Source organism: Jaculus jaculus, chromosome 4 (genome assembly GCF_020740685.1).
Source record: "Jaculus jaculus isolate mJacJac1 chromosome 4, mJacJac1.mat.Y.cur, whole genome shotgun sequence".
Lineage (NCBI taxonomy): Eukaryota > Metazoa > Chordata > Mammalia > Rodentia > Dipodidae > Jaculus > Jaculus jaculus.
Genome location: NC_059105.1, coordinates 135,108,912 through 135,134,654, shown reverse-complemented (window position 1 = coordinate 135,134,654; position 25,743 = coordinate 135,108,912). Strand labels below are relative to the sequence as shown.

At 33.6% G+C, this 25,743-nt stretch overlaps 1 protein-coding gene across 20 annotated transcripts in view; it reads right to left on the bottom strand.

The window, feature by feature from the left end:
• The window catches only part of Robo2 (roundabout guidance receptor 2), a 1,359,396-nt gene that overhangs the window by 114,597 nt on the left and 1,219,056 nt on the right, over nt 1-25,743 (bottom strand). For 15 of the 20 annotated variants that reach the window (XM_045147698.1, XM_045147700.1, XM_045147702.1 and 12 more), the window contains exons 6-7: nt 13,155-13,282; nt 8,393-8,404 (exon numbers count right to left, since the gene is read on the bottom strand). In XM_045147698.1, the coding sequence (XP_045003633.1) occupies nt 8,393-8,404; nt 13,155-13,282 (140 nt within the window). The remainder of the gene's footprint in view (nt 1-8,392; nt 8,405-13,154; nt 13,283-25,743) is intronic. The other 5 variants (XM_045147699.1, XM_045147708.1, XM_045147705.1 and 2 more) reach the window with 1 other exon arrangement.

The following is a 25,743-nucleotide window of genomic DNA, read 5'->3' as shown; positions in this document are numbered from 1 at the left end:
AATAGAAAAAGAAAAAAAAAAAAAAAGAAAATCCTCTTTTAATGAGGAACAAATGTACTAATACTGAAGGGTTGCTTAGTTAACAGAATTTTAATATGCAATTGCAATGTTTCTTAATAACATTAATTACACGCTTAGTAAGGCACCATCCTAACTCATTAGTGTCTTCTTTTTGTTGTATTTTATCTCCTACCAGCAGAATGGTGAATATGATTGGCTTGTTACCAGCAATGTTTCCTAATCTTTTCATAGCACTATGTAAAGGTGCTTGCATAAACATTTTCTGGGCAAGTATCACCTATATATGCATATATGTATATAATTAACATTTGGCATACCACACCACATGTGACTTTTATGATACATTTAGAAGCAGCAAAACCATTATAAAAATAATATTTACAAAATAATGGATATATTTGCAAAATAGATGAAAGTTACATTACTAATAAATCTAGAAAATAGTACTTTTAAGAGATTTTTCAAAGATATTCAGGCAAATTTAATTGAATTGGCTCCTTTATATATTTTAATGAATATAATTATGTGCTAGTCCCCTGAGTAGTCTTCAATATGTTCAACTAAGCAGTGTAATAATTTAAAGTTCATTTATAGAGCATATAACGATACTGTATATTTAAAGTATACCTAATGATATATCTGTCTAACTTTTCTATATCTGTCTAACTTTTCTATATCTTTCAAGATATTACTTGCTTTCTTAAAAGGCATGTCCAAAATGTTAATGTAATTTATTCTGTCAGTAAAATTCTTTTTATGTACTTTTATTGAGGGTAGTCTCACTGTAGACCAGGATGAATTGGAACTGAGTGAAATTTCTAAATATTCTTCTTATAGAAATTCAAACTAAAGAATTGATGATATTATGCTATTGGGGACTTATAGTACTTAAAGTACAAAGGTAAACTATTTAACATCTGGAGAAATTTTCCGTATTTGTATATGGAGAAACTATATGGAGGATTTAAAAACATCTTTATATGTAGTGTATGATAATAGAGTGAAGGCTTATTGCTTCACTTTTCCTTTACTGAATATAATAATTAATAATTAATAATGTGATAAACCTTCCATAATCACCAAAACATAACTTATAAAATATCCATTGCAAATAGTCAAGTGTGGAGGAGAATGAGGAAGAAAACTGGACATCTATACATATAGCCTCAGTCCTCTGATTTAGTGAAAAATAAATAAATAAAGTCTAACAGCATTGTGAGAGCTCATTGCTTGATTCTCTAATGCTGACATGGAGGCAAGCATGGCACTTAGTAAATAGAAAGCATGACTGTGTGGAAAACCAACTGAATTTCAGAAGGCAGAAAAAAAAACTAATTCAAGATAATAATGCTTACAATGGTATGTAAGGATTCTAAAATGGTCCATATGATCTTTACTTCCTAGAGTCATTCCATGATCATGTTATGTTACAAGTAGATTTTGAAGATGTCACTGAAGTTACTAATAAGATGAGCTTACGACATGGATGGTAGTGGGGTAGGCTTCACTTAGTCATATGAGCTCTTTAAATAACACTTTTGGTAGCTGGACCCAGAAAGGGAAGTCAAGGAGATACAAAACAAAGATCATAGAGGACTTACTGCCCTGCTACTATCTTTGCAAAGTGTGCAGACCAAGTACAAAGGTTGGAGACAAAACTGTAATACTGAGTTGTCCCCAGCAAAGGGCAAGGGCACAGGGACTTTAGGGGCATAAGTCCAAAGGGGCTCAAATCTTCTATGAATCTGAATGAACTTGGAAGTGCATTCCTTATGGAGGAATCCAAACCACAAGGTCAGTTTGTACATTACCTGACTTTGCCATATGAAAGTCTAAGCATTGATCCCAGTCACACCCATTTGGAATTTGTGTTTATAAAATTTTGACCTAAGAAATGGATGTTTTTCTAAATTTTTAATTTGTGGTAAATTACCTCTAAAATATCTAAAGGGAATATTCATCAAGAAGCAGGAAGTATGATAGAAGATGTAGAAGGAGTTTTATAAGGGAATAAAGATTGCTCACAAAGTTTATTAACAAGGTCACTAAAACTTAAAAGAAAATAATACTTAGTTTTGGTGAATTATTCAATACAGCATTCTAGTAAAGTCTACTGCAGGACCTTGATAAAACTTTCTCTTCTCCAAATATGCAAATACTATTTTGTGATGTTTACAAGACAATAAATAAGGGATAAAAACAGAATTAAACAAAAATAAAATATTATTATTTGCCAGGTATTGTGGCACATGCCTTTAATCCTAGCACTCAGGAGGTAGAGGTAGGAGGACTGTTGTGGGTTTGAGGATACCTTGAGACTACATAGACTACATAGTGAATTCCAGGTCACCCTGGAATAGAGTGAAACCCTACCTCGAATAAAACAAAACAAAAAAAAGGAATCACTTAATTCATGAGAGAAAAGAAAAATAATCGATGTGAAACAATGAACCTCTAACTTCTAAGTCATAGCCCCATAAAATAGACATATTTTAGATTAGTTGTTAATGCCTAAATGAAATTATATGCAACAGAGTATCTCTAAAAATCAAACATTTCAAGTGTGGATAAATAGTCTAAATGACACACAAGACTGAAGAATTTTATATGAGAAAACAAGGAAGCAAATAGAGGAAAAAAAGAATCTCAAAGTAAAAAGAAGAAAAACACAATGTAATTGAAAGCGCGAGATGATAAATTGACATTAAACCACATATTACACTATGATATAAAACAGATGCTTTTCAAACTATTCAAGAGAAGTTGACAAAAACAGAATGTAGATACCGACAGGCTAGAATGTATTAGAGAAAATATACAAAAAACATAAAAGATCAAATAGAAGAAAATCATGTTGAAGCAATTATAATTAAAACCATGAACTTCAGGTTAAAGGGGTAATTGATGTCTCAGGAATATTAGATACAGCAAGCTCAACACTAAAGCCTAACTCAGAAAAGAAATTGGAAGAAAGAATGAGATGAATAATCTAATCATCAAAAGAAAGCTCAGCCAAGAGGGAACATTATTCAAGAGGCTTCATATTTTAGTAGGATACCATTCAATACAAACATAAAAGAAGCTTTTCACCAAGTTTTAAAAAAGAAAAGAAAATACTATTCAATGATCATATAAGGGAATCATCCTTATGGACACAATGAACACTAGAATAAAATCAATCCAGTAAGAGAAATAACTTTGACTTGTCTTACACTTTAAAAAATTAGTGCCATTTAAGAAATTTCAAATATTGCACATGAGGGAAATGCTCTTTTGAAACATACATGATGCAGTAAGTGGTTTGATTCATGTGTCCCCCATAACTTAGGTGTTCTGAATGCTAGGTTCCCAGATGATGAAAATCTGAGAATTAATGGTTCCTGGAGACAGTGTATTGTTGGGGGCGGGCTTATGGGTGTTATAGCCAGTTTCCTCTTGCCAGTGTTTGGTACACTCTCCTGTTGCTATGGTTCACCTTATGTTGGTCAGGGGGTGATGTCCACCCTCTGCTTATGCCAACAAATTTCCTACAATCGTAGAGCTTCCCCTTGAGTCTGTAAGCCAAAAATATATTTTTTTTTCCAAAAGCTGCTCTTGTTTGGGTGCTTTCTGACAGCAATATGAACCTTACTGCAATACATGACAAAAAAATGCAGTTTTTGTTTAGTTAATCAATATATATGGAGATTTTTTTCAGAAAAGAAGAGCTTAGAAATAACTAATTCAAACTTTATAAAAGCATAACTAATCAGTGTCAAGTACAAAAAAAATAAAGTCCTTGTAGGAAGAACATGGACACTGGAGGTCACTGAATAGCAATTTGTCAAAGGAAATAGATAAGGAATACATTTTTAGATCTTCCAAGATGCAAGAAGCTTTTCCAAGTAGTGCATTTCAGTATTATATATAAGAAACACATGATTTCTGATTTAAAAATAACTGGAATATTTCCAGTATTAATTTACATCATGCAAAGCATATTAAAATTTCCATATTTCAAGCTTGGGAGGGATATTAACGTGGTGGAATTGTGTAAGTCCTTAATAGTTAAATGGAATTACTGGAATTTTCAAAAAATAAAATGTTTTAGTGCCTGCCACAATGAAATCCCAACTCCTACAACAGAATTTTAGAACGAGAATATTTAAAATATTTGTATTTAAACATTTTACCACTGAAAAACTTATGCCCATGATTATTTCTGTTTAAAATTGTGTCTGCTTCTACAATATAATAATTAAATAATGTGTATCTTTCCAAGAACATATATCTTTCAGTATTTCTTAATTCTTGTTTCAATAATTAATGATTTTATATCAAAAGAAAACAAACTGTTGCATCACAGAATTGGAAAATGCTGAGAAGTTTCCATGAATAATATATTGATTGGGTGCACTTCTGTGTTTTAAACAGTGTTCACCTGATCATCTCAATATTTACTTCCTATCCTTGTAATCGGCATCTACCATATGACCAAAACACAATATCGAGTATTTACAAGCAAGATCGCTGATGAATTTGACTGTTCTTTTCCAGATTACTCATCATGTTTTGAATCACTACTAGGAGACAAAAAAAAAAAAGTGTTACTCATCTCCAAAATAGATGTGTATTTTGTTTTTTGAAGCATTAGAAAGATTTCCAATAAAAAAAAAATACAACAGACAGGTATAGGAAATGAGACATGTTCCCTATTTTGACCATGTTTTTACTTTTTAGGTAAGACCAACAGACTGGCCTTTTTTTTTTAATGTGAGTGAGGAAAAGGAAGAGTGAGAGAGAGAGAGAATTGGCACACCAGGGCCTCTAGCCACTGTAATCAAATTCCAGTCACATGGGCCCCATACTGTGCATGTACAACTTTGTGTATCACCTTGCATCTGGTTTATGTGGGACCTGGAGAGTCAAACATGTGTCCTTAGGATTCTCAGACAAGTTGATAAGCCACTAAGCCACCTTTCCAGCCCTTGAGCATTATTTTTATTACCAATTCTCATCAGGGGAGATTTCCAAACAAACAAATAAGTAACTCAATGCTCATAGTTAACCACGGATTAAGGTGCATTCTGCTTTTAATATTAATATACAGTATGCCTATGGAACATAAAAATGTGCAAATCACAGAAAGACTTGATGAGTTAATTGCCAAAATGAGCTTCCTCCAGATTTGTGCTAACCAGAAAACTTAGAAGTTGGACTTGAAGGCTCTATCTGAGGTGGTGGGAACTGTGCACATGAGGAGGTATAAAATGGACACAGGCTTTCTTCCAATGAAAAGTATGCAATTGACATCTTTCAATACTGTTTCCTATACTAGAATAGACTATAAATCATATTTTCAGAGAATGCCAAAAGTACAGTTAAAAATGTAAGTAATTCTCACTGTGAATTGCAAAGAGCTATATTTGTTTTAACTCAACTGTAAATGCTAAGTCATGTATTTGAAAAAAAAAAAAAAATTCAACTCCAAAGTCTTTCATGACTTTAAAATGGGGCTTTGCATATATAGCAAACATTTTTCAGCTGTTGTAAAATAGTGATTATTTTCTGAAGCTTTAAGTTTCCAGAATTTGAGTTTGATCTAATTTTCCTTTAAAGGTTACCAAGGTATTATCATGGATATTTTTCTAGACTTACATATGTGATTAAAATGTGTTCACCTGATTTATACTGGAATTAAAAATTCTTTTGTTCTTTAACTTGATGTCTGTTATGTAGAATACTCTTCATACTACCTCTAGGAATTTCAAAGTTGATAAAACTTGTGTTTGAGTTCACAAACACCTTTCAATGATTTGAACAGTTACTTCATTACTGTACTTGCTTTGGACATTTTGGACCTACTACAATGACCCCATTGTCTAGTTGCAGGATTTAATTGATTTCAGAAGATAAAATGAAAAAAAAAAAGACTTTTCTTTGGTAATCTAATTAAATGTATCTAACATTCAATGTTAATGGTAGTTGTCATGTTTCAAGTATGGTTCTTCAGATTTTGTAATATTGGCATAAGTCACTCAAGATAGATTTATGAAATGACACACATTCATGAATAAAGTATTATGTGAAAAAAGATATTTGTTTCTTTCCCAGTCCAATGGGGATTTAAGAAATTGTTTCAAACATGGATAAAAAATGAAAATAACTTTTAAATTTCTACCATTGGTAGATCACCACAAAATAGAATATCACATTGTTTTAATCAATGTACATTTTCTTGAAGTATTTTAAATATCAGAAATTCTTAAGCCAGGCATGGTGGCACATGCTTTTAATCCCAGCATTTGGGAGGCAGAGTTAGGAGTATTGCTGTGAGTCTGAGGCCACCCTGAGACTACATAGTGAATTCCAGGTCAACCAGAGCTAGAGTGAGACCCTACCTCAAAAAAAAAAAAATGAAATTCTTGAAATTTTTTATATATTATGTACTTTAAAAGCTTGTAAAACAATATAAAACAGGTGATTTTAATGTATCTAAATAAGGCTTCACATTTAAAATCTATAATTTAAATGTAATTTTTTTCTGCTCACTTAATAAATGATGACTATAATTACATTGGTTGCCTCTAAATTTGGGGATCCTATGATTATATTTTATATTGACAATTGTTCTCATGTAATCATGTAATCATCTATTTAACATCTATTTAACAAATAATTTTAAAAACATAGATTTAGTATCTTGAACTCTCATCTTGTTTCTTTTATTGCTTAATTATTTAAGAATTATAAAAACAGGTCAATTTGTATGTCTTTCTAAAATGTTATATCAAAATTTTATTATATATGATTTTCATATAAATATCTTCATCTATGTATTTAATTGTATCACAAGCGTAGATAACAAAAAATGCTGATATATAATTAACTCAGTTTACTGACGTTGAGAGTATGAAATTTAAGAGTAGTCACATGAAATACCACAAGTTCTCTTTCTTTTCCTTTTCTGTGTTATCTCATTCTTCCCAAATCTTTTCTAACTTTTAGGGACATTTCTTTTTAACATAAAGTTTTTAAAGGAATTCTTACAAACACAGAAAATGAGCATTACAAATCTTAACAGCCCCATTTTCAATTTCCAAATGTAATGAAGAAAAACATGATTTAATTATTGTGCTTCAAAAAAACCATTGTCATTTAATTTAAATTAGTATTATTTACTATATTAAAAAATTAATATGCACTATAACAAATATCTCAGAGTCTGGACTCATCACTGTTGGCTCAAAATTATGCAGTATTGATATACAGATTTCTTTTCATGCCTGTGATCTGTGTTAGGCTTCAGTGTTTGCTAGAACAGTTGGGTAACCCAGTATTATTACCTTCATTTTAGGTGACTAAGAGTCAGGATTATTATAATACTGATCAAAAGGGAGTACTTATCAAAAATGCATATGAGGAATTCAAAGTGAGAAACTGATGTTCTGCATATTTTATTTGCTACTAATATAAGAACATAACCTGTAATAATAGAGTCTGTGAATGCTTCCAGCAACGGGTTAGGGAAATGTTATGAGTTTAGGATCAATACACAGTAAATGTCAAAAATGCCAAGCTAGTATATTAAGAAAGCTTTTGAAGCTAGATAGACAACTGATAAGCCATGAGACTTGAATTGGTTATTAAATTATCTCTTGGCATATTAAAGAAACAATGTACTGAAATCATACATTCACCTGGACATTTATGTATTCATCTATCCATTTACTTTTGACACAATGAGAACTTTAATTCAATGCAGTTTAAAGATATTTTATTACCAAAATATTCATAAATAATTAACATTTAAATGGCTGTAAGCACAAGCTATTCAACTGCAAAGCCAAAGTGATAGTGAGATAATAAACCATGAATACTAACTTCCATGCTAAAGAAAGCAGCTCTTCTCTTTCTTCCATAGGAATGGTAAGAATCTCCTTGACAAGAACATAAAGCAAAATCCTATTTGACTTTGCTGAAATGGGGAATGCAGATGATAAGTATACAGTAGAGAAAAATTCCCCTCACAATCTGGATGTCTGAGTGCCTTAAATAAAGAAGGCAAGTCAAGTAATAAAGCTTCTTGGTATAGTTCATAACTTTGTATCTTAACTGGCATAAAAATACATATGTCAGAAAACTTAGCATTCCATAACATTAATAATTCATATACTGTTTTGCACCAAAATAGGTAAATGCTTATTATTGCTTTTCAAAATTGTTTACCAATTCATGAAATAGCTAGGAAACTCTTATATAGTAGACAGTCCCTCAATAAATATGATAACATGGTTGAATAAATGCATTTAATTCTGTTAAGTGCCATTAATCATGAATCATGAAGCACTATGCAATGCCATGCGAAATGGATAGAAGGATGGCTACTTACCAACAGGGCGAACTGTAGACATTACAATGGTGTGGTGAGAACATAAAAAAGAAAGTTAAAAAAAAAAAGAAAAAAAATTATCAGAATGCATGATGTGTAATGTTACATTTAAGTATGGACAATAGAATGATTTTTAGTTGAAAATTCATCTATGAATAGAGTGTCTGAGTTTGCTATAACTGAAAGTTACAAATATAGTTCTGAGAAAATAATTATTTTATATCCGAAGGTGAAGTATGAGCCCTTTGATGGATATTTTAGGTTAAGTCTTACCATCATCACTTACTTAAGTTATCATTTCAAAGACCTTCAGTTATCATTTCAGTTGAAAAACCTGTATGATCCCAAAGTTAAGAACATGCTGAATAACTATTCAAGTCACAAGTGAGCACACATCAAGTCAATAAAAGAAGGTTCACTGTCTGATTTAAATAGCAATTGGATTTTTAAGCATGGTTAGTCAGAACCATTACAAGGACTGTAGAAAAGCCCCTGGCACTGCTTTTCAGTCAGTAATAAGTTAAGATCACATCAGTTTTCATCTGTGGACAGGTTGCATGAAAATATAACAAATAGGTTGGGACATCCCTGGAGATTTCAACTCAGTGGCTCTCTAAGTTTTTTTCATTCTTTTGGCAGAGGCCAAGAAGCAATGAGTGACAATTTGATTCCTGTTCAGACTGAGAACAGCTTTCAAATTGCTGTTAAATAAATTATTCATTTTTTGTCATACCAAAACTTTCAATCACTAAGATCCAGAATAATAGGTTGGGTCTGTTAGTAACTCTGCTGAGAGTTTATGAGATATACTCAAGCTTAAAATTATTTTCTTAAAGAATAAGTGCAACTCAGTTTAAATAGTAGACCATTTCATTGGAAAATGAGTAAACAAACATTGCAAAGCATGGTCCCTTTATCGAAATAAAAAAGTATATGTATATGTAGTATTTTATGAAATTTTATAGTTGAAATATATTTTTTTCAACAAATAAACATTATACCCACATTTCAGTGGATAAAGCCTGGGTGCATAATACTGTGTATAGAACAAGTCATGGGTAGATTTTGTTAATGTTGGATTTGGGGGCTATAAACCATGTTTATACATTTACATTCATTTATCCATTCAACAACAATATCATAATACAATATTTGTGTAATCTCTAAAATTAATGGTGTTGTTTCCTTTATGTAAGACATCATTCTGTTTTACAGTACTATTATTCATAATTAAAACAAAAGAATAATTATAGAAGCAATAGAAGTATGATAAATTCCTGGTGATGACAACCTGTGATTACGTAGTGAGCTTGCTATAGTAAAAAAATAGAGAGGGATTGCTCTAAGTTTCATAATTTCTATTTATTTTTATAAGTGATGGATAGAACCCAAAGATAATAATGACAACAACAACAATAATAGTAATAATGAAAACAACCAAGTATCAGACATAAAATTAACATTACAAAACATGCTTTGCTTTAACTGATGAAATTTCTCTGAATTTTGTCAATAGCTAGTATGAACAATGGTCTTCACTCTTAAATTTCTGCTAATTAAACTGCTACAGCAAGCTGAAGATTAAACATGTTTTTAAACCTATGACATTAAAGAGGAAGAAAAATAAAACTGGCTTGAAAAATCATGTTGAATAAGTAAGTTTCTCCTCTACTCTCAAATGGTTACAGAAACAGATATTTTATTTTCTTAGACAGTGGTTCTTCCAATCAAATACATATTGTTCCAAAACTAGAAGAGATTAAAGAATTGGAAAAATTGTGTTTCCATATGCAATTTGTAAGTTACTTTCAAAAGGTATTTAAAAAAATTATTAAGTAATGAGTTATTTGATTTGACTATAAAAAAACAAAAGTATTTTTTTTATCAAATACACTTGCTTCTTTCTAGTCTATTTGTCAAGTCAGCCAATAGAATTACATGATGGTAAGCTTCGCTTACTTTTTACTATAGTTTTGAAATTTATAACAACTGAAGAAATCTCTATTTCACATGTTGATTATAAAACTGCCTTGAAATTCTCCCAAATAGCTAACAGGAATATCATGATATCATCTTAGTATCAATGACAATAAAACCTCATATCTTTGTTTCTGAACGTTTCATTGCACAAAATATCCAGCAGGTGAGTGAGTGATTTCAAAATTAGCAAATTAAACTTAACTGTGTCCAGACATTAAATGTATGAAAATGTATATGACCTCTTGGATCAATTGATCTTATTGTAATAAAGCAACCAAGCAAAAGACTGAATATTTAATTTATGTGCATAGAATCATATTTCTTACTATTACCCTCTTAGCATGGGAAATCTCAACTGTTTTTCCTAATGGTAAAAAAATAAATAAATAAATAATATTTTTCCTACACATTTCATTATACAATGAAGGATTTTTTTCCCTTTTTAAGGCTTCTTTTTCAGACACAAGATAAATTCTTATAACATAAAACCATCTACAGCTTAGCAGAGAAACCATTTAAGGTTTGCTGATTAAAAACAAAACAAAACAAAATATTATAAATTTAATGATTCTTTATATTATTTTTGTAAACTAGCATCACACAACCATGCATGAGGAGCAGGATTATAGAAATTAAATGATAAGCCTGAAGCCTTCAATAAATTATGCTAACAATTCGTTAAAAAATATCATAAAGCAAATAGAGCATTTAAAGTCTCCCTCATCAAGCATTCAAGTATAGAAGGAACCTGGCTGCCTTTGCAAACAATTTCCCACATGTCCTTATCATTGCTTAGGTAGTAAATACTTTCTGAAGGGAATATTTCTTATATTACTTCTTTAGTTGTTTCCTTTTATTTTTTTCATTCACAACACACACACACACACACACACACACACACACACACATGTTGGAAAGGAGTTGGTCACATGCACTCTTTTGTAAAGGGTTATCTAGTTAAAAACAAATTTGTAGATGAGACTGAAGAGTGTTGACAGATTTACATGAGCTACTATCTATAGTATATAATCAGAATACGTATGTATGTATGTGTGTAAGCATAGATGTATGTATTGATGTATATGTGTTTCATACATGGTCCTGGGACCTAATTAACAAGTCATGAAGTGAAAAGCTCCTTGGTGGTCAATTCTGTCTAAATTGGTTCTGATTGGTCCCACTGGCATGAGCAGGGGAGGAAAGCCCAGGTGGAGGAGGATGAGAATAGAACAGTGGTCATCCCAGAGGCACCATTGTCTTCCAGGTATCCTGGTGCCCATTTCTTGTTAATCATGTGGAGACAAAATAATTTTGTGTGAAAGCAAGCCTAAATTGTAGTCCTAAAAACAGTAAGTTCTTTCTTACTAGATGGAAGGGCAAAATGACTACCCCTGACATGTTTCATATAGCTATAAAAGCCTTCCAAACTTCATTTAAGAAACTTCTAGCAGCAAAGCTGTGCAAGTGTACAAAAAGCTGGGTGGATGCAGCTAAATTGGATAAAGCTTTGCAGCCAACCTCCTTTTCTGAAGGACAACAGGTAGAGGCACAGTGGTAGATACAAGGTTAAACAGGGGCTGTGCTGGTCTTCCTCCATCTACAGTTTACAATGTCATGTGGTCTCTGTCTACAAAATACTGCTTGTGTCTGGGACTCCATAGTTTACTACCTGTGACTAGCATGTTCTACCAAGAAGACAGCTAATTTACTCTAGGGCATTGTTTGGCAAAGCGATGCTTTCTTTCATTTATAAGCAATTATAATGAGTGGATAAGAAGACGACTCCATTGTGAAAGGTGTGAAAGGGAATAACACCCTATGAGTGAAAGTCATTAGAAGAGCATCCCTTTCTCTTCCAGTTATTTAAGTACAATGAACATCAACATGCTTCACCAAAACATACTATCAGAATTCTGGTGCTTCTATTTTGTATTTCTTTGACCTTTAGAAGCATGTTTAGTTTGTTTGTTTTCAGATGGGTTTGGTGAATACTGAAAAGGAAAAAAAATCATTTCAAACAGCACTTTGCCAATGCATTGTGGCAAACTGGTGAACAGCACAGATTTGAGTACATCCACAACAATGGCCTTCACGAGCAACAGCTAGGGAAAGAAGTGGTACGTTTCTGAAATTCATTCTTTAGCTGCATAAATTATTTATTTTAATCCAAGTCAGTTTTCATTTAGAATGCATGGTGGTTAAAATAATGTATTTTATGTATTTTGAATGCTTAGTACCCAGGCAATTGGAGAGATGCAGCCTTGCTGGAGTAGGTGTGTTCTAGGACAGGTTTAGGGGTGCTTTAATCTGCTCCACATTACCAGAGAGCTCATGCTTAATGATTTATACCAGTTCCTGTGGCAAGAAGTGATTTTCACCCTCTGCTCTGCCATCTTTACTCTGCCATTCTGACACTTCCCTTTGATTATGCAAGCCAAAATATATCTTTCTTTCTATTAGCTACTTTCAGTCAGATGTTTTGTCCCAGCAACATAAAGGTCACTAAGACAGTATTTAAAAAAAAACAATCATTTCATTTAAATTAATAGCAGAGAGGTAATAAAATATAGCAGCTTATTAGATAAGGAAAACATTATAATCAATTTCTCTAGTTTTGAAAGCGTCTAACTTTGTATCACAACATGGCCTTACAATTGTAATATTTCTACTTTCTTTTTCTGGGAGTTTTTGGATTACAGGTACATACTGCCATGCCCAGCTTCTATTGTTTTGACTTGCAAATTTAATGAAATATTAACAGTTGATGCCTTAAGTCTCTTACCTCGGACAGTGAGGGTAGCAGAGGCTTCTACTTTTCCTACCCGATTCTCAGCAACACACATATAGGCACCTTCATCAGTACTAATGGCCTTCTTAATTCTCAGAGTGTAATCATCCTTGATGTCATACCTGTATGAAATAGGAATGAAGCTGATTAAATAGCACTGTCTTGTAGATAAAATACGTTTTCATCTTTATTTTCTCTTATATAGTGTATTTTACCTAAGGCAAAACACACATACAGTGGCACTCCAAGTGGACACTCACTTAGATTAGCACTTATTAGTAATAAGAAAGTTAATTTTACAGTTGAAATCTGCTTATCAGTTACCTACCTTTATACACATGTATACAACCCTTTCTACTCTTCTACTTTAAACTATTAAGGACAGGATATGCCCTTTGACTTGTCTTTTGTAGGTGGCTCTCCACTAAAAAGAAAAAAAAAAATGTATACATTTCTATTTCTTGTCAAGTTGTGTTTCAGTATTTGTAAGTCATACTGGGCCCAAGGATGTGTTTCAGAATATAAGAAAAGTAAAGTATATTAAAGAAGACTTGAATTATTTTGTTGGTGCTTTTTTTTTTAATTTATTTATTATTTGAGAGCGACAGACACAGAGAAAGACAGATAGAGGGAGAGAGAGAGAGAATGGGCACGCCAGGGCTTCCAGCCACTGCAAACGAACTCCAGATGCGTGTGCCCCCTTGTGCATCTGGCTAATGTGGGACCTGGGGAACCGAGCCTCGAACCGGGGTCCATAGGCTTCACAGGCGAGCGCTTAACCGCTAAGCCATCTCTCCAGCCCTGTTGGTGCTTTTTAAGGTAGGGTTTCTCTCTAGCTCAGGGTGACCTGGAATTCACTATGTAGTCTCACGTCAGCTTAGAACTCACAGTGATCCTCCTATTTTGGCCTCCAAAGTGCTGGGATTAAATGTGTGCCTGGAAAAAAGATTTTTGAAATTTACAGGTGTGTGTGTGTGTGTGTGTGTGTGTGTGTGTGTGTGTGTGTGTATGCACACATATGATGTGTGGTGGGGTGGTAGATTGACTGGTGGTGAGCCCATTCCATTGTACACATGTGAAGTTGAGAAAACAACTTAAGTACCTTATTTAAGGCAGTATCTCTGTCCTTTGCTATATATATGTTAAGCTAGCTGGCCTTTTTGTAGGCACAGTGAGCCACCAGAGTCCAAAATAGAAGCTGTGTTTTGTTTTGTTTTACAATTGAGGAGATGGACATTAGCTAAAATAATTATTTTATTATTTTGAATATGATTTCCAATTACCAATATTAACATTTGAAATAAACAATACATAAAGTATTTGTTGAAATCAATAGCCTCAACTCTTTCTTAGCTTGAAATTCCTTAAATGTGTAGAGTAAAAACTGCCTCAAATAAGTATAAATATTAGCTTGAATTTTTGACAATAGTTGGAATAAAATATATTCTGTTACTATAAGTATTTATAATTACATAGCAAAACAATGGAATTACCAAATTTTCCTCTCATCTATGATCTTTCCTCTTGATTTTCTCTATTTTATAATAGTGAAATATAATTTCAAATCCTTATTTTTTGAAACAGATTTTAATGGGTCCTACTCCCTTTCAAAGACATTCCACACTTAGGTATGTGATTTAAAATATTATTTTAATTGGTTCTGAATGCTTAACCATAACCAAACATTCTGTTATTTCATAGAAAACACTCTTTTTTTGAGACAAAGTTTCATGTAGGCTAGTTTGATAAAGTGCTTCAGTTCTCTGGATTTCAGCAATAAAATTGTACTGATAATAATGTCTCTCTAACTGGTATAAAAGGGACTTTAAATGTATTATATGTGAAATACTTAGAACTAGCACCACATGCATGTTGGCTACTTGTTACATAGAAGGAGCTCATAAGGCCAGTTGAATACATGATCGATGCCTTGTTTCCTGGTAATATGAATGCCATGTAAGTATGACTGACTTAAAGGCTGCTACGTGTCCATATTTACCTACTGAGTCTTGCTTCTGGACCATCTTTACAAGTATTAAAAGTACTAACTTAAGGTGTATAAAAGAGTAACACTACATATGTCAAAAAATAGTGTGAAAAATAGTGACTTGAGTATGGCTTCAGAAAAAAATTGCAAGAGTTATAAAGGTTTTTGTAGAACAATGTCTAGAGTTAGCTTGTGTTGCTTAGCACCTAGATGCCAACATCGATTAGAATCATGTATTTCTCAGGCATTTCCAATTCATCTAAGAAACATATGTATTAATTTTCTCTAGTTAAGTTTTGTCTAAAAAATGAAAGAACATGATGATCTATAATGTGTTCTTTGAATCAAGTGGAACCACTACTGTGCCAATCTCTTGTCCAGGTCTTGACTGAAGTCACCATAATTGTAGGAAACTGAAGCACATCGTAGTTTCCTTATGGGCATTCAGAGTCTCTGGACATAGAGATGTCAGTTTTGTAACTGTGACCATACTAAGTCTTATCTACAAAATCTCAAGGAATATAATAATTATTTTAAAGAATGTATGACTTTCCATTGCAAGATTTAGTATTTGGCTCATATATATGTAATATTTAGTCAATCGAAAGTATTTCTTTATTTGCAAAGATTTAGGTAGAGATAAGAGATAGAGAGAATAAATCCTCGAGGACCTACAGCAGCTATAAACAGACTCCAGATGCATGCACCACTATATGCATGCAACTTTATGTTGATACTGGCAAACTGAACCCTGGTTGTGAGGCTTTGCAGGCAAGAGCATTACCACAAAACAATCTCTCCAGCCAGGAAGTAGTATTGGTTAGGGGGAAACTATTCACTATTCACTACTACCAGTCACTACTTTCCATGATGATTCATGTTTTACTAAGGTAATATTTTGCTTCCTGAAATCATATATTTAATGACCAATTGAGTGTCTAATACCTCCATAAATCCAAAAAGTTTGGCTTGATTTCTTATATTTCTTTCTGAATAATTTGTACATACCTAATAGTAATCTCATGAGGTTTTACACCATTGTTTTGGCTAGTAAGAGAATTTTTTTTTTCTCTTAGAAAATACTATGGAAAGCTATGAATATTTCCTTACAGTTAATAAGATCTTTATGACATATTATAACATGTTTTAACATGATACTAAAGAACATGGGAAATAATCCACTTCCCAATAATATTTTAATGGAAATTATGCTTATATGGCTGTATGAAGGTATAAAAGGAATATAAGCTGCTATAAGTACACTCCACTTTCTAAAAGACAGCAGCCCACCTTTCCTTTTCATGTAATTTTTCCATCTAATAAGTATGAAATCACATGTTGGTGTTTGTGTTCAGGGACTGAGAATCTCCAATATCTAACTTTATGAGTGTTTTCATAAAGTAATTCCAAAATCAAGTATATCTCCAAGAGCTTCATAAATGTACTTACTAAACTTTACATATTTTATTATGATTTTTATTAATCGAGATATTTATTTTTTGTATTCAATTGATTTAACCTTCCTTCATCCATGCAGGATAAATTATTGCAAATAAACAAGTCATGCTTTTGTATGAAACAGCTACTTTGTAACAGTAAAATTTTACTTAAGATCAGCATTTTGGAGGTATTGCTGACTTTAATTAAATGTAAAATAAAAATAGATAAAAAACATTTATAAATAAGAAAATGCTACCTGAAGTGGGATAATTTTCATTGTGAAAGTTGCCAGACTCGACTTACTAAATGGAGCCATTGTTGTCAGGTTTGATTAATGACAGTTGTAAAATAGTGTCCTGTCAGTGTCTACTGTTGAGATACCTCATTTCTTCTGTTATGAAACACTGCTGAAAAATGCAGTCCAATCAGCTTTGGCCCCCAGACAACATGTGCTATCATCATTGTACTGTGGATTGAGGCTGAGTGGCAGCCAGCTGTGACAAACTGGGGAAAGACACTTTGTTTACTATGGGGATTTTATTATTTTTTTCAGAGTGGGGAAAAAAGAAAAAGGAAATCAGATTGTGTCAAAACGATTGCCATCTGTTCAACTAAATAATAGGCAAAACAATGTAAATTTACTTTAATACTAAAACAACAGTTTTAGTGCAATGTTCTGTGTGTGTTTTGAAATATGATGAATGGTCCTTATAGTGTTTCAAAGGAGAAATATTACTCCTCATTATTTTATGAAACGAAGTGCTATATTCTAAGATCATGTCCAAGTTTAAATAAAAGAATCTGTTTATTTCTTCTTGGTAAAGAAGCTTGTTTTCCTACATGGTTGGAATAAATTTTATAAACCTAACTTAAAAGAAAATTTGGGGTAAGAATGATTTTTTTATAATACAAGACATTATTCACTTCTGATATGCTATGATTCCCAATTCATATTAAATCTCTGGGGTAGAAAGTTCTTGTGATTTTCTTATTTTTGTCAATATAGTTCAGATAGAGAGACTAAACTTTCCACAGTGGAAAATTATAAAATTTTGGAGTTCAAAAAAAGGTAAATAAGCTAAATTTTCTATTATAGCCTAGAATTGTATCCTGCTCAAAGCTGGAGTACTTCATCACCTGTTTGATTGATGTGTGGACTCTATAAATTTTCCTAAATGGCAATTCCCATCTCAAAAGTACCTTTGTTTTCCATGGGAGGAAATTTATTTCCCTAACATTGTTAATTTTTGAACTCACTTAGTACTTATTATAAGATTTCTGGCTCCAGTTCTAGTACAAGTGTTTTGCATTAGCACGTAATCTTTTATTCTGCTTCTGTTTTATTAAACATTAAGATGGCCTATTGTAAAATCTATGAATTGAACCAGGAACCTCTATCTATCTATCTATCTATCTATCTATCTATCTATCTATCTATCTATCTATCTATCTATCATCTATTCTATTATTCTATATATACATACATACACACACACACACACTTCCCGGGAGAGCACAAAGGTTTGTTTTCAATTATCAAAATTCACCTTATATGTTTTTGTGCTGTTTCAGAAAAGAAAATCCTACAATATTAGGTCTCTCATAATTCAGTGAAATCTAATTATTGTGTTTTAGGTTTAAAAAGTGTCAAATGGCATATTGCCCTAATGGACTTAGAGATAAAAGCCCCTTTGCCGTCTGGTGCATTAATTTATTGATTACTAAGACTCACTTATCAGGCTGGGGTATGATGCAGTGGAAGAAGCACTTTCTGAGTAAGTGTGAGTACCTTGAGTTCGAATCCCATAAAACCCAAATGAAGCCAGGTGCTGTACCTGTAGCATTTGTAACTCTGTGTGCCCAGGGCAGGAAAAGAGAAGAGCCAGAGGGGGAGAAACTCCTACATGCTAGCCTGGTGAATGCAGAAGTCCTGTCTCAGCCTGAACATATTAATGTTTATTCTGAAGGTGAGAGAGAAAGAAAAGAAGGAAAAAAGTGAAGGAAGGGTGGGAGGGAAGAGAGAAATGGAGGAAAGGAAAGAGGAGGGTGATCATATTTTATCAGCATATGTTATCACTATAGTTCCCTTTGTCATTAGTTCTTATGTATCTCTTATTGTGGCTAATTTACAAATTGAGTGCTGTCATAGGTATATTTTCATAGCAAAATCAGTACAGAAGGCAGGCAGGTTCCAGGCACCACTGGGCTTCTAGAATCTTTAGAACAGAAGAGAGGACTCTGACACTACTTTTCCTTTAGCACAGCTGAAAGCAAGGAGTTTTCAAATTACAAAGCTATGTGAAACCATGCAAGAAATGTGGCTTAAAAAACTTCTGTGTAAGGATAACAATACTTAACTATCTGAACAAATAGATTTCAGATCATAGGAAACCAAGGTCAAAAATATCAGACTTTGCCTCACTGTCAAAGATCCTTGGTTCTGGCCACCTGGGAACTTCATCCTCTCTCTGGAGCCTGGAAGTTAAACTCTTTCACAGCTGGGCCATTTTCCAGAGGCAAAGCACGCTGTTGTCTTAAATACAGACTCCTTAAGCCTCTCAATCAGTAAAGGCTTCTATGGCTTTCTTCTCAGTGCCTCCATCTCTCCCATCTTCTGCTCCCACAGAAGATACAGGGGACTCCTCCCACCATCAATTCTCTTGGAAAATTTGTGGACAACTGTTAAGTTTAGAGCCTGCAGTCCTTGGTAATCACCTCACTGTCCATCTTTTCCTGACATCTTGCTGTCTTATTTTGGACATTTTCTGGAATATTAGTATTTCCTCAAACTAGTCATACTCAACAACAACAAAAAATACTGAGCTTTCTAAACAAACTTGTTTTGTATTATTTCTTGTGTGAAGTCCTTAGCTATTCATCTCCAGTGCGCTAAAGAAATGTAGCACTTTCCTGAGGGAAGACAGAGGGAAACAGTACCTTCATCACAGACAATCTCAGTGGGTGACACAAACTTATTCACCAAATTTTGTTTTTACTGAAATTCTTATCCTCTGTCATGAATATTCACTAAAACAACACAGTTAAACCAGAGACAGTCTTATACCATTGAAGTTCATATATCCAAATTTCTAAAGAAACCACAAAATTTCTTCTTCCTCACAATAATTAATAGGATAATTAATAGTGCCTATGACACAGGGCTATTGAAAATTTTTTCATAGTAAAGAGGTGGTCTTGAGCTCATGGTGATCCTCCTACCTCTGCCTCCTGAGCGCTGGAATTAATGGTGTTTACCACCAGACCTGACTATTTTTTTAATATAGTATCTACTACATGAGAATTACAGTATACAATGGTCAAGATAGTGGGTTTTGGAGCTAGAATATCTGCATAAAGATTTGGCCCCCAGGGCTGGAGAGATTGCTTAGTGGTTAAGGCGTTTGCCTGCAAAGCCAAACGATCCCGGTTCAATCCTCCAGGACCCATGTAAGCTAGATGCACAGGGGATGCATGCATCTGGAGTTTGTTTGCAGTGGCTGGTTGCCCTGGCATGCCATCTCTCTCTCTCTCTCTCTCTCTCCCTCTGTCTGTCTTATTCTCAAATAAATACATACATAAAACCATTTTATAAAAAAGATTTGACCGTTATATTTAAGTTGTGCACTAAGGGTGACAGTGAGCTTGCTCCAAGAAGCAGTTGCAATGGTGAAGTAAGGTAGTCTATAAGTGCTAGCATTTATTCACATCATGAATAAATTGCAAGATGCGTTTTTTTACTATTTCAACATCTCTGAAATTAAGAAATCATCTTATAGAATTGTCATCTCACAAATAATTGGGTTAAGTAACATAAGTTATCATCATATAGTTAAAAATGATTAGACAAGGGCTGGGAAGATGCCTTAGCAGTTAAGGTGCTTGCCTGTGAAGTCTAAGGACCCACGTCCCACTCTTCAGAACCCACGTAAGTCAGATGCACAAGGTCACACAATGGGCACAAGGTGGCACAAGCTTTAGAGTTTGATTACAGTGGCTGGAGGTCCTGACACACCAATTTCCTCTCTCTCTCTCTCTTTTTTTCTCTCTCTTTCTTGCTTATGCTCATCCTCTTACATAATAAAAGGGCAGTCTGTTGGCCTTGCCTAAAAAAAAAAAAAAATTAAAACAATGATTATACAAGAGCTGAGGAGATGACTCAGTGTCTAAAGGCAACTGGCTTCTATAGCTGCAATGCTTGCTGGCCTGTGTTTAGTTCTCCAGAACCCACATAAAACCAGACACAAAAAGTGGCACATGATTCTGAAATTCACCTGGTATGCCCATTCTCTCTCTCTCTCTCTCTCTCTCTCTCTCTCTCTCTACACACACACACACACACACACACACACACACACAGAGGAAAAAGAAAATATTTGACAGAGCAATCAGTCTTTTGGCTTCTCCATTTATTAAACATAGTTCATATATCCAGAGAACATGCTCCAATACCATGCCAGATCTGCCTTTCAAATAAGCTCTTACCAGGTTGGCTTAACTACATACTTGCTCTGCTCCATGCATAGAATTGTAAGAAGCACTTTTCTAACTAGAGGTAAAATATGCCTCTCTTTAGCAGGCAGCAGTGACTGTCCGTCTTCTATGTTCAGCATAAGCACTTCACTAGTATTCAAGGCTTCATATAACCAGTTACATTTAAACTCCAAAGAAACAACCAGAAGACATGGGTCTATGCCTTCTAAAGCTTTCTCTGCTTCCTTCTATTTAGAGATTTTGCAGCTCCACTTATCAAATGAATTACCTCCTCTTTCTCAGATCTATGCTACAGTTGCACAGATTCTCCTGTTTTTAATCTTGCATTATTTTTTTTCAATTTCTTTTGTATCTTGTGTTTTCTCAAAACTCTGAACAGTCCTTTACATTGTAGCTCTATATAAGCGGCTTCATTCAAAAATACTAGATAGTTACACATACTTTACTACAATACTTCGGAAAGACTCATATTTATTTTAATTTTATTGATTGTGTGTATGTGTCTGTGTGTGTGTGTGTGTGTGTGTGTGTGTGTGTGTGTGTGTTTGTGTTTGTGTATAGTATTGCATGTGTGGCGTAGGTACCTGTGTAGGCCCATGTGCGCTCATGTGAAATTCAGGAGAAAATGGGAGTTCTCTTGTCACTCATGGATGTGTTTCCTTTTGATACAGTAGTTCAATGAACCCAATACTGTGAATGTTGGTCATACTGGCTGACCAGTGTGTCCCAGAAATTCAATTTTCTACCCTAACATGATAGGGGTTACAGTCATGTGTGGCCATATCTAGTTTTTTATGTGGATGCTGGTACATCAAATTTAGGGCAAATCAGGTCCTTTCAAGCCCTAATGATTTCATAGCAAGTACTATTACCCACTTAGATTTCTTCCTATCTCCATATTATTTTAGTTGTTGAAATATAAACACAAAAATGTTTGATGAAATGCTTGCTTATTTTCATCTAAGTTTGGAAACATAATATCATATTAGCTTTCACTGGAAACTTTATTAATAACTTAATCTTTTGGCAAGAATTCACTGTGTACTGCTGGCTCCCATCTCCTAATAGGGCTGTTTGAAATATACTCAAATGAAACAATACTAGGTAACAATTAAAACAATTTTTCCTAGTGACTTAGTTTACTACAAAGAAGTAGAACAGATACTTAAAATAATTGATAGCATTTTTCATGTTTAATCTTCCCCTATTTTATCTTCTCCACCAGCCAATGTGTATGTTACACACATCTTTGAAATTCTGTATCAACTGCTCTCCCATCTCTTTCAATTACTCCATTTGTCTTAACAAACTGGATAAAAGGGCAGCCTTATGAAATTAGAAACAAGATATTACATACAGATATCTATACACACATAATGTAGGAAATGTAACATTAGGAACACTGTCTTTTTATGAATTTACAACTTTCCATAGGATTGGTTCAATAACTATTATCCAGAAAATAGCAAAAATGCTTTCAAAAGAATTCAAATGTAGTCATGCTTAGTGGTCATGCTTAGTGGTGCACACCTTTAATCCCAACACTTGGGAAACAGAGGCAGTATGATTGCTGTGAGTTTCAGACCAGCCTGACACTATACAGTGAATTCCAGGTCAGTCTAAGCTACCATGAGAGTATACCTCAAAAAAACCAAAAGAAAGAAGGAAAAATTCAAAAGCCTCCCGAGCACTACATTGAGCAAAAAGGATGAAAAGATGAGGAACCATCACTGTGTTGAGAGAAACCTAGACTGATGGATCTACACATACTGTTTGATACTTTCAGCACTCATTTCAGTAGCTTCTGAGAGCTTTGGGTGACATTTCTCTTTCGTGATAGTATGTAGAAAAAACATTAGAATAAGTTAAGTATAAAACTTCTGAATTTTTAGATATTCAAATAATATTTTTAAAAGAAGAGATATACTCTTACATTAGAAATAGAGAAATGTAACTGCCAAGCACATCTAGGTAGTGGTCGGAGATGCATGCTTATGCATCAGGCATCCCATGTTAAGGAAGTAACCTGGGTATCTTTAAGCTCATTGTGTATCATATTTTTTTCATAATTATAACTATTAAAACATAGGATTATGCTAAGGACAATAGAGTATTGATATATAAAATGCTTAATATATCACAGAGTGAACAGTATGTAAGTGTAATTTATTAATATATTTATGAATAAGGAAATCAAAATAAAAGCAATTTTAATCAACATTGTGTTTTATACTAAAAGCATAGATAAGTATTCAATATCAAGAAAAATTCTGAATTTAAAATTTTCTTATGAGGCCTGGAGAGATGGATCATTGATTAAGTATGCTTCCTGCATAAGCATGAGGGCCTGAGGAGGCCTGAAGCCACCTCAGTGTGAATCGACAGCTCCTACAATAAATATCTGGGTGTGACCATACGTGCTTGTAACCAAACTCCTGTAAAGGGGAGTAAGCAGATCAGAGAACATCCTGGACTTGTGAAAAGATAGCAATTCTGATATCAGTGAGGCACTCTATCTTACATAAGAACACACAGAAATTTCAGGGAGAGAGAAATCAAATATTTGGCTCTTGCCATCTCAGGCTAGAGAAAAGGAAACTAAAACAACAAATAGATGTGTGTACTCCACACGAATTGCACATACTAAACATTTCTCTCTCTCTTACAAACACACACACACCATATTATACATGCTTCTAAAAAAGCAAGCAAAAAACACCAACTAAATACACACAGAAATGAGGCGAGATATATCATATATATATATATATCATATATATATATATGTATATATATATGATATCTACTTTTCTTTTTAAGGCCATTCATTTCAATTTTTGGCTTTTATCTTGGTTTGTTTTCTTACTGAAAAGTAAATGAAAGAAGTATCATTATAATCAGAACCATTTTGAGTTCTTGCTATGGAATCATACTACTTGCAAATTTGAAGACATCACTAGAAACTATCTTAATCAAATTATGTATTTGCAGATGTGTTCCCTAGTATAAACACATGCTATATAAATTGTGTCAAACAACAGTATGACTTATTACAAAGTTTGATTTCCTAACATCTGCTTCACATTAATAATTCAATTTATTAAAATCAGTCAGATATATATTTTGAGAATTAAAAATCATTTGACTATAACCACAAATTGGCTTATGAATATGAGGATTAGTGTTAACATATTTAACTGACCAGTGCTTTTCTCTTTAAATTTTGTTTATAGTTAAGAACCTTAGAATGAGGTAAAGACTCTCACTGGAAAACTCCCATTAACCATAGTGATATCGTTACTATTTCCTGATGAGCCCCAGGCTCTTCAGACATACTTGGCTTTGGCCCCCAAATCAAAATATCTGAATGCTCAATTGTGTTATCCTTTGAAGATGTACATCTACAGAGGCCCTATGTTAGACAGTAACCACATGTCAATGACAGGTGGCAGTCAGGCAGAACCTTTTGCTCTGAGGACTGACACCTGGCCTTGATTTGCCCGCCCACAGCACAAGAGCTTCCAGTCAATGGGTAGCAGTGGAGCTTCTCTGATTTCTATGCTCTTCATAGTCCAAGTACATTCCAGCTTGCGAGTTGACCACTAGCCAAAGCCCGGACTAGATGCCAGGTCCAGCATTGTTCCTAAACTGAGATTCTTAACAGATGGGCCAATGTGGTCACAAGACCAGGCACCATGCACTCCCCACCCTTGGTGGCAATTAGTTTTGTGTTGACAGCAACCATTAGCACCTAGTTGATGAAAACACAGAAAAAGTATCATACTGGCAACACTGAAATTTTCCAATTAGTCCTCTATGCAAACAAAATCTAGACCTTCAGCTTCCAAGAAGGATATTTGCAATGTGTCAGATAATAAGGCATTTTATATGTAGCTTAGGAAATTGCTGAAAACATTAGCCTTACTCATATAATATTGTTATGTAGTTACTTTTAATTTAATAGTTTTAACCAATTATACATTTGTGTAAACTCTAAAAGTTGTAAATGGTTCAAGTACATAAACAATTATATGTCACAAAAATGGAGGATTGAGTTGTTTAAAGTAAATACTGATTTCATGTTGGACAGTTTCTAAAACAACTTCTAGCCCAAACATAAATGTATGATTTTTGAAACTTAATTTTATGAGCCTGTTTCCATATCTTTTTAATGAGAGTGTTGTATGCTGATGCACCATTCTTTAAAACAATGGAATTAAAGCATATCAGAAGCTTTTAATTACATACATGGCCCATGACAAATTCTCTAAAATCACTTGCTTTGCTAATTATAAAATCTTCCTCTTAATTGGTTGTATCTCATAACTAGAAAAATAAGTAGAAAAGAATAATGCACAGGCTAGGATGGCCCCGAGTAAGAACAAGGGCACTAAAGCTGGGACACTATCTAGAAGAGACACAGATTTCTAGAGACAGAAAACCAGGTGGTGACTTTCAGACTTGCAAGCTTATAACAAAATGTACAAATGAATTTATACACTGTAAAAGCAAGAGAGATATCTATTAGATAAACCACTATTATTTGTCTAGAAATGATTTAGTGAAATAAAGAAGTATGGGTAATACATAAAAGTTCAACACTTTCTATTTTCAATATCCACAACCACCCACCCCATAGACCTCATAAATGCCACTAATAAGTTG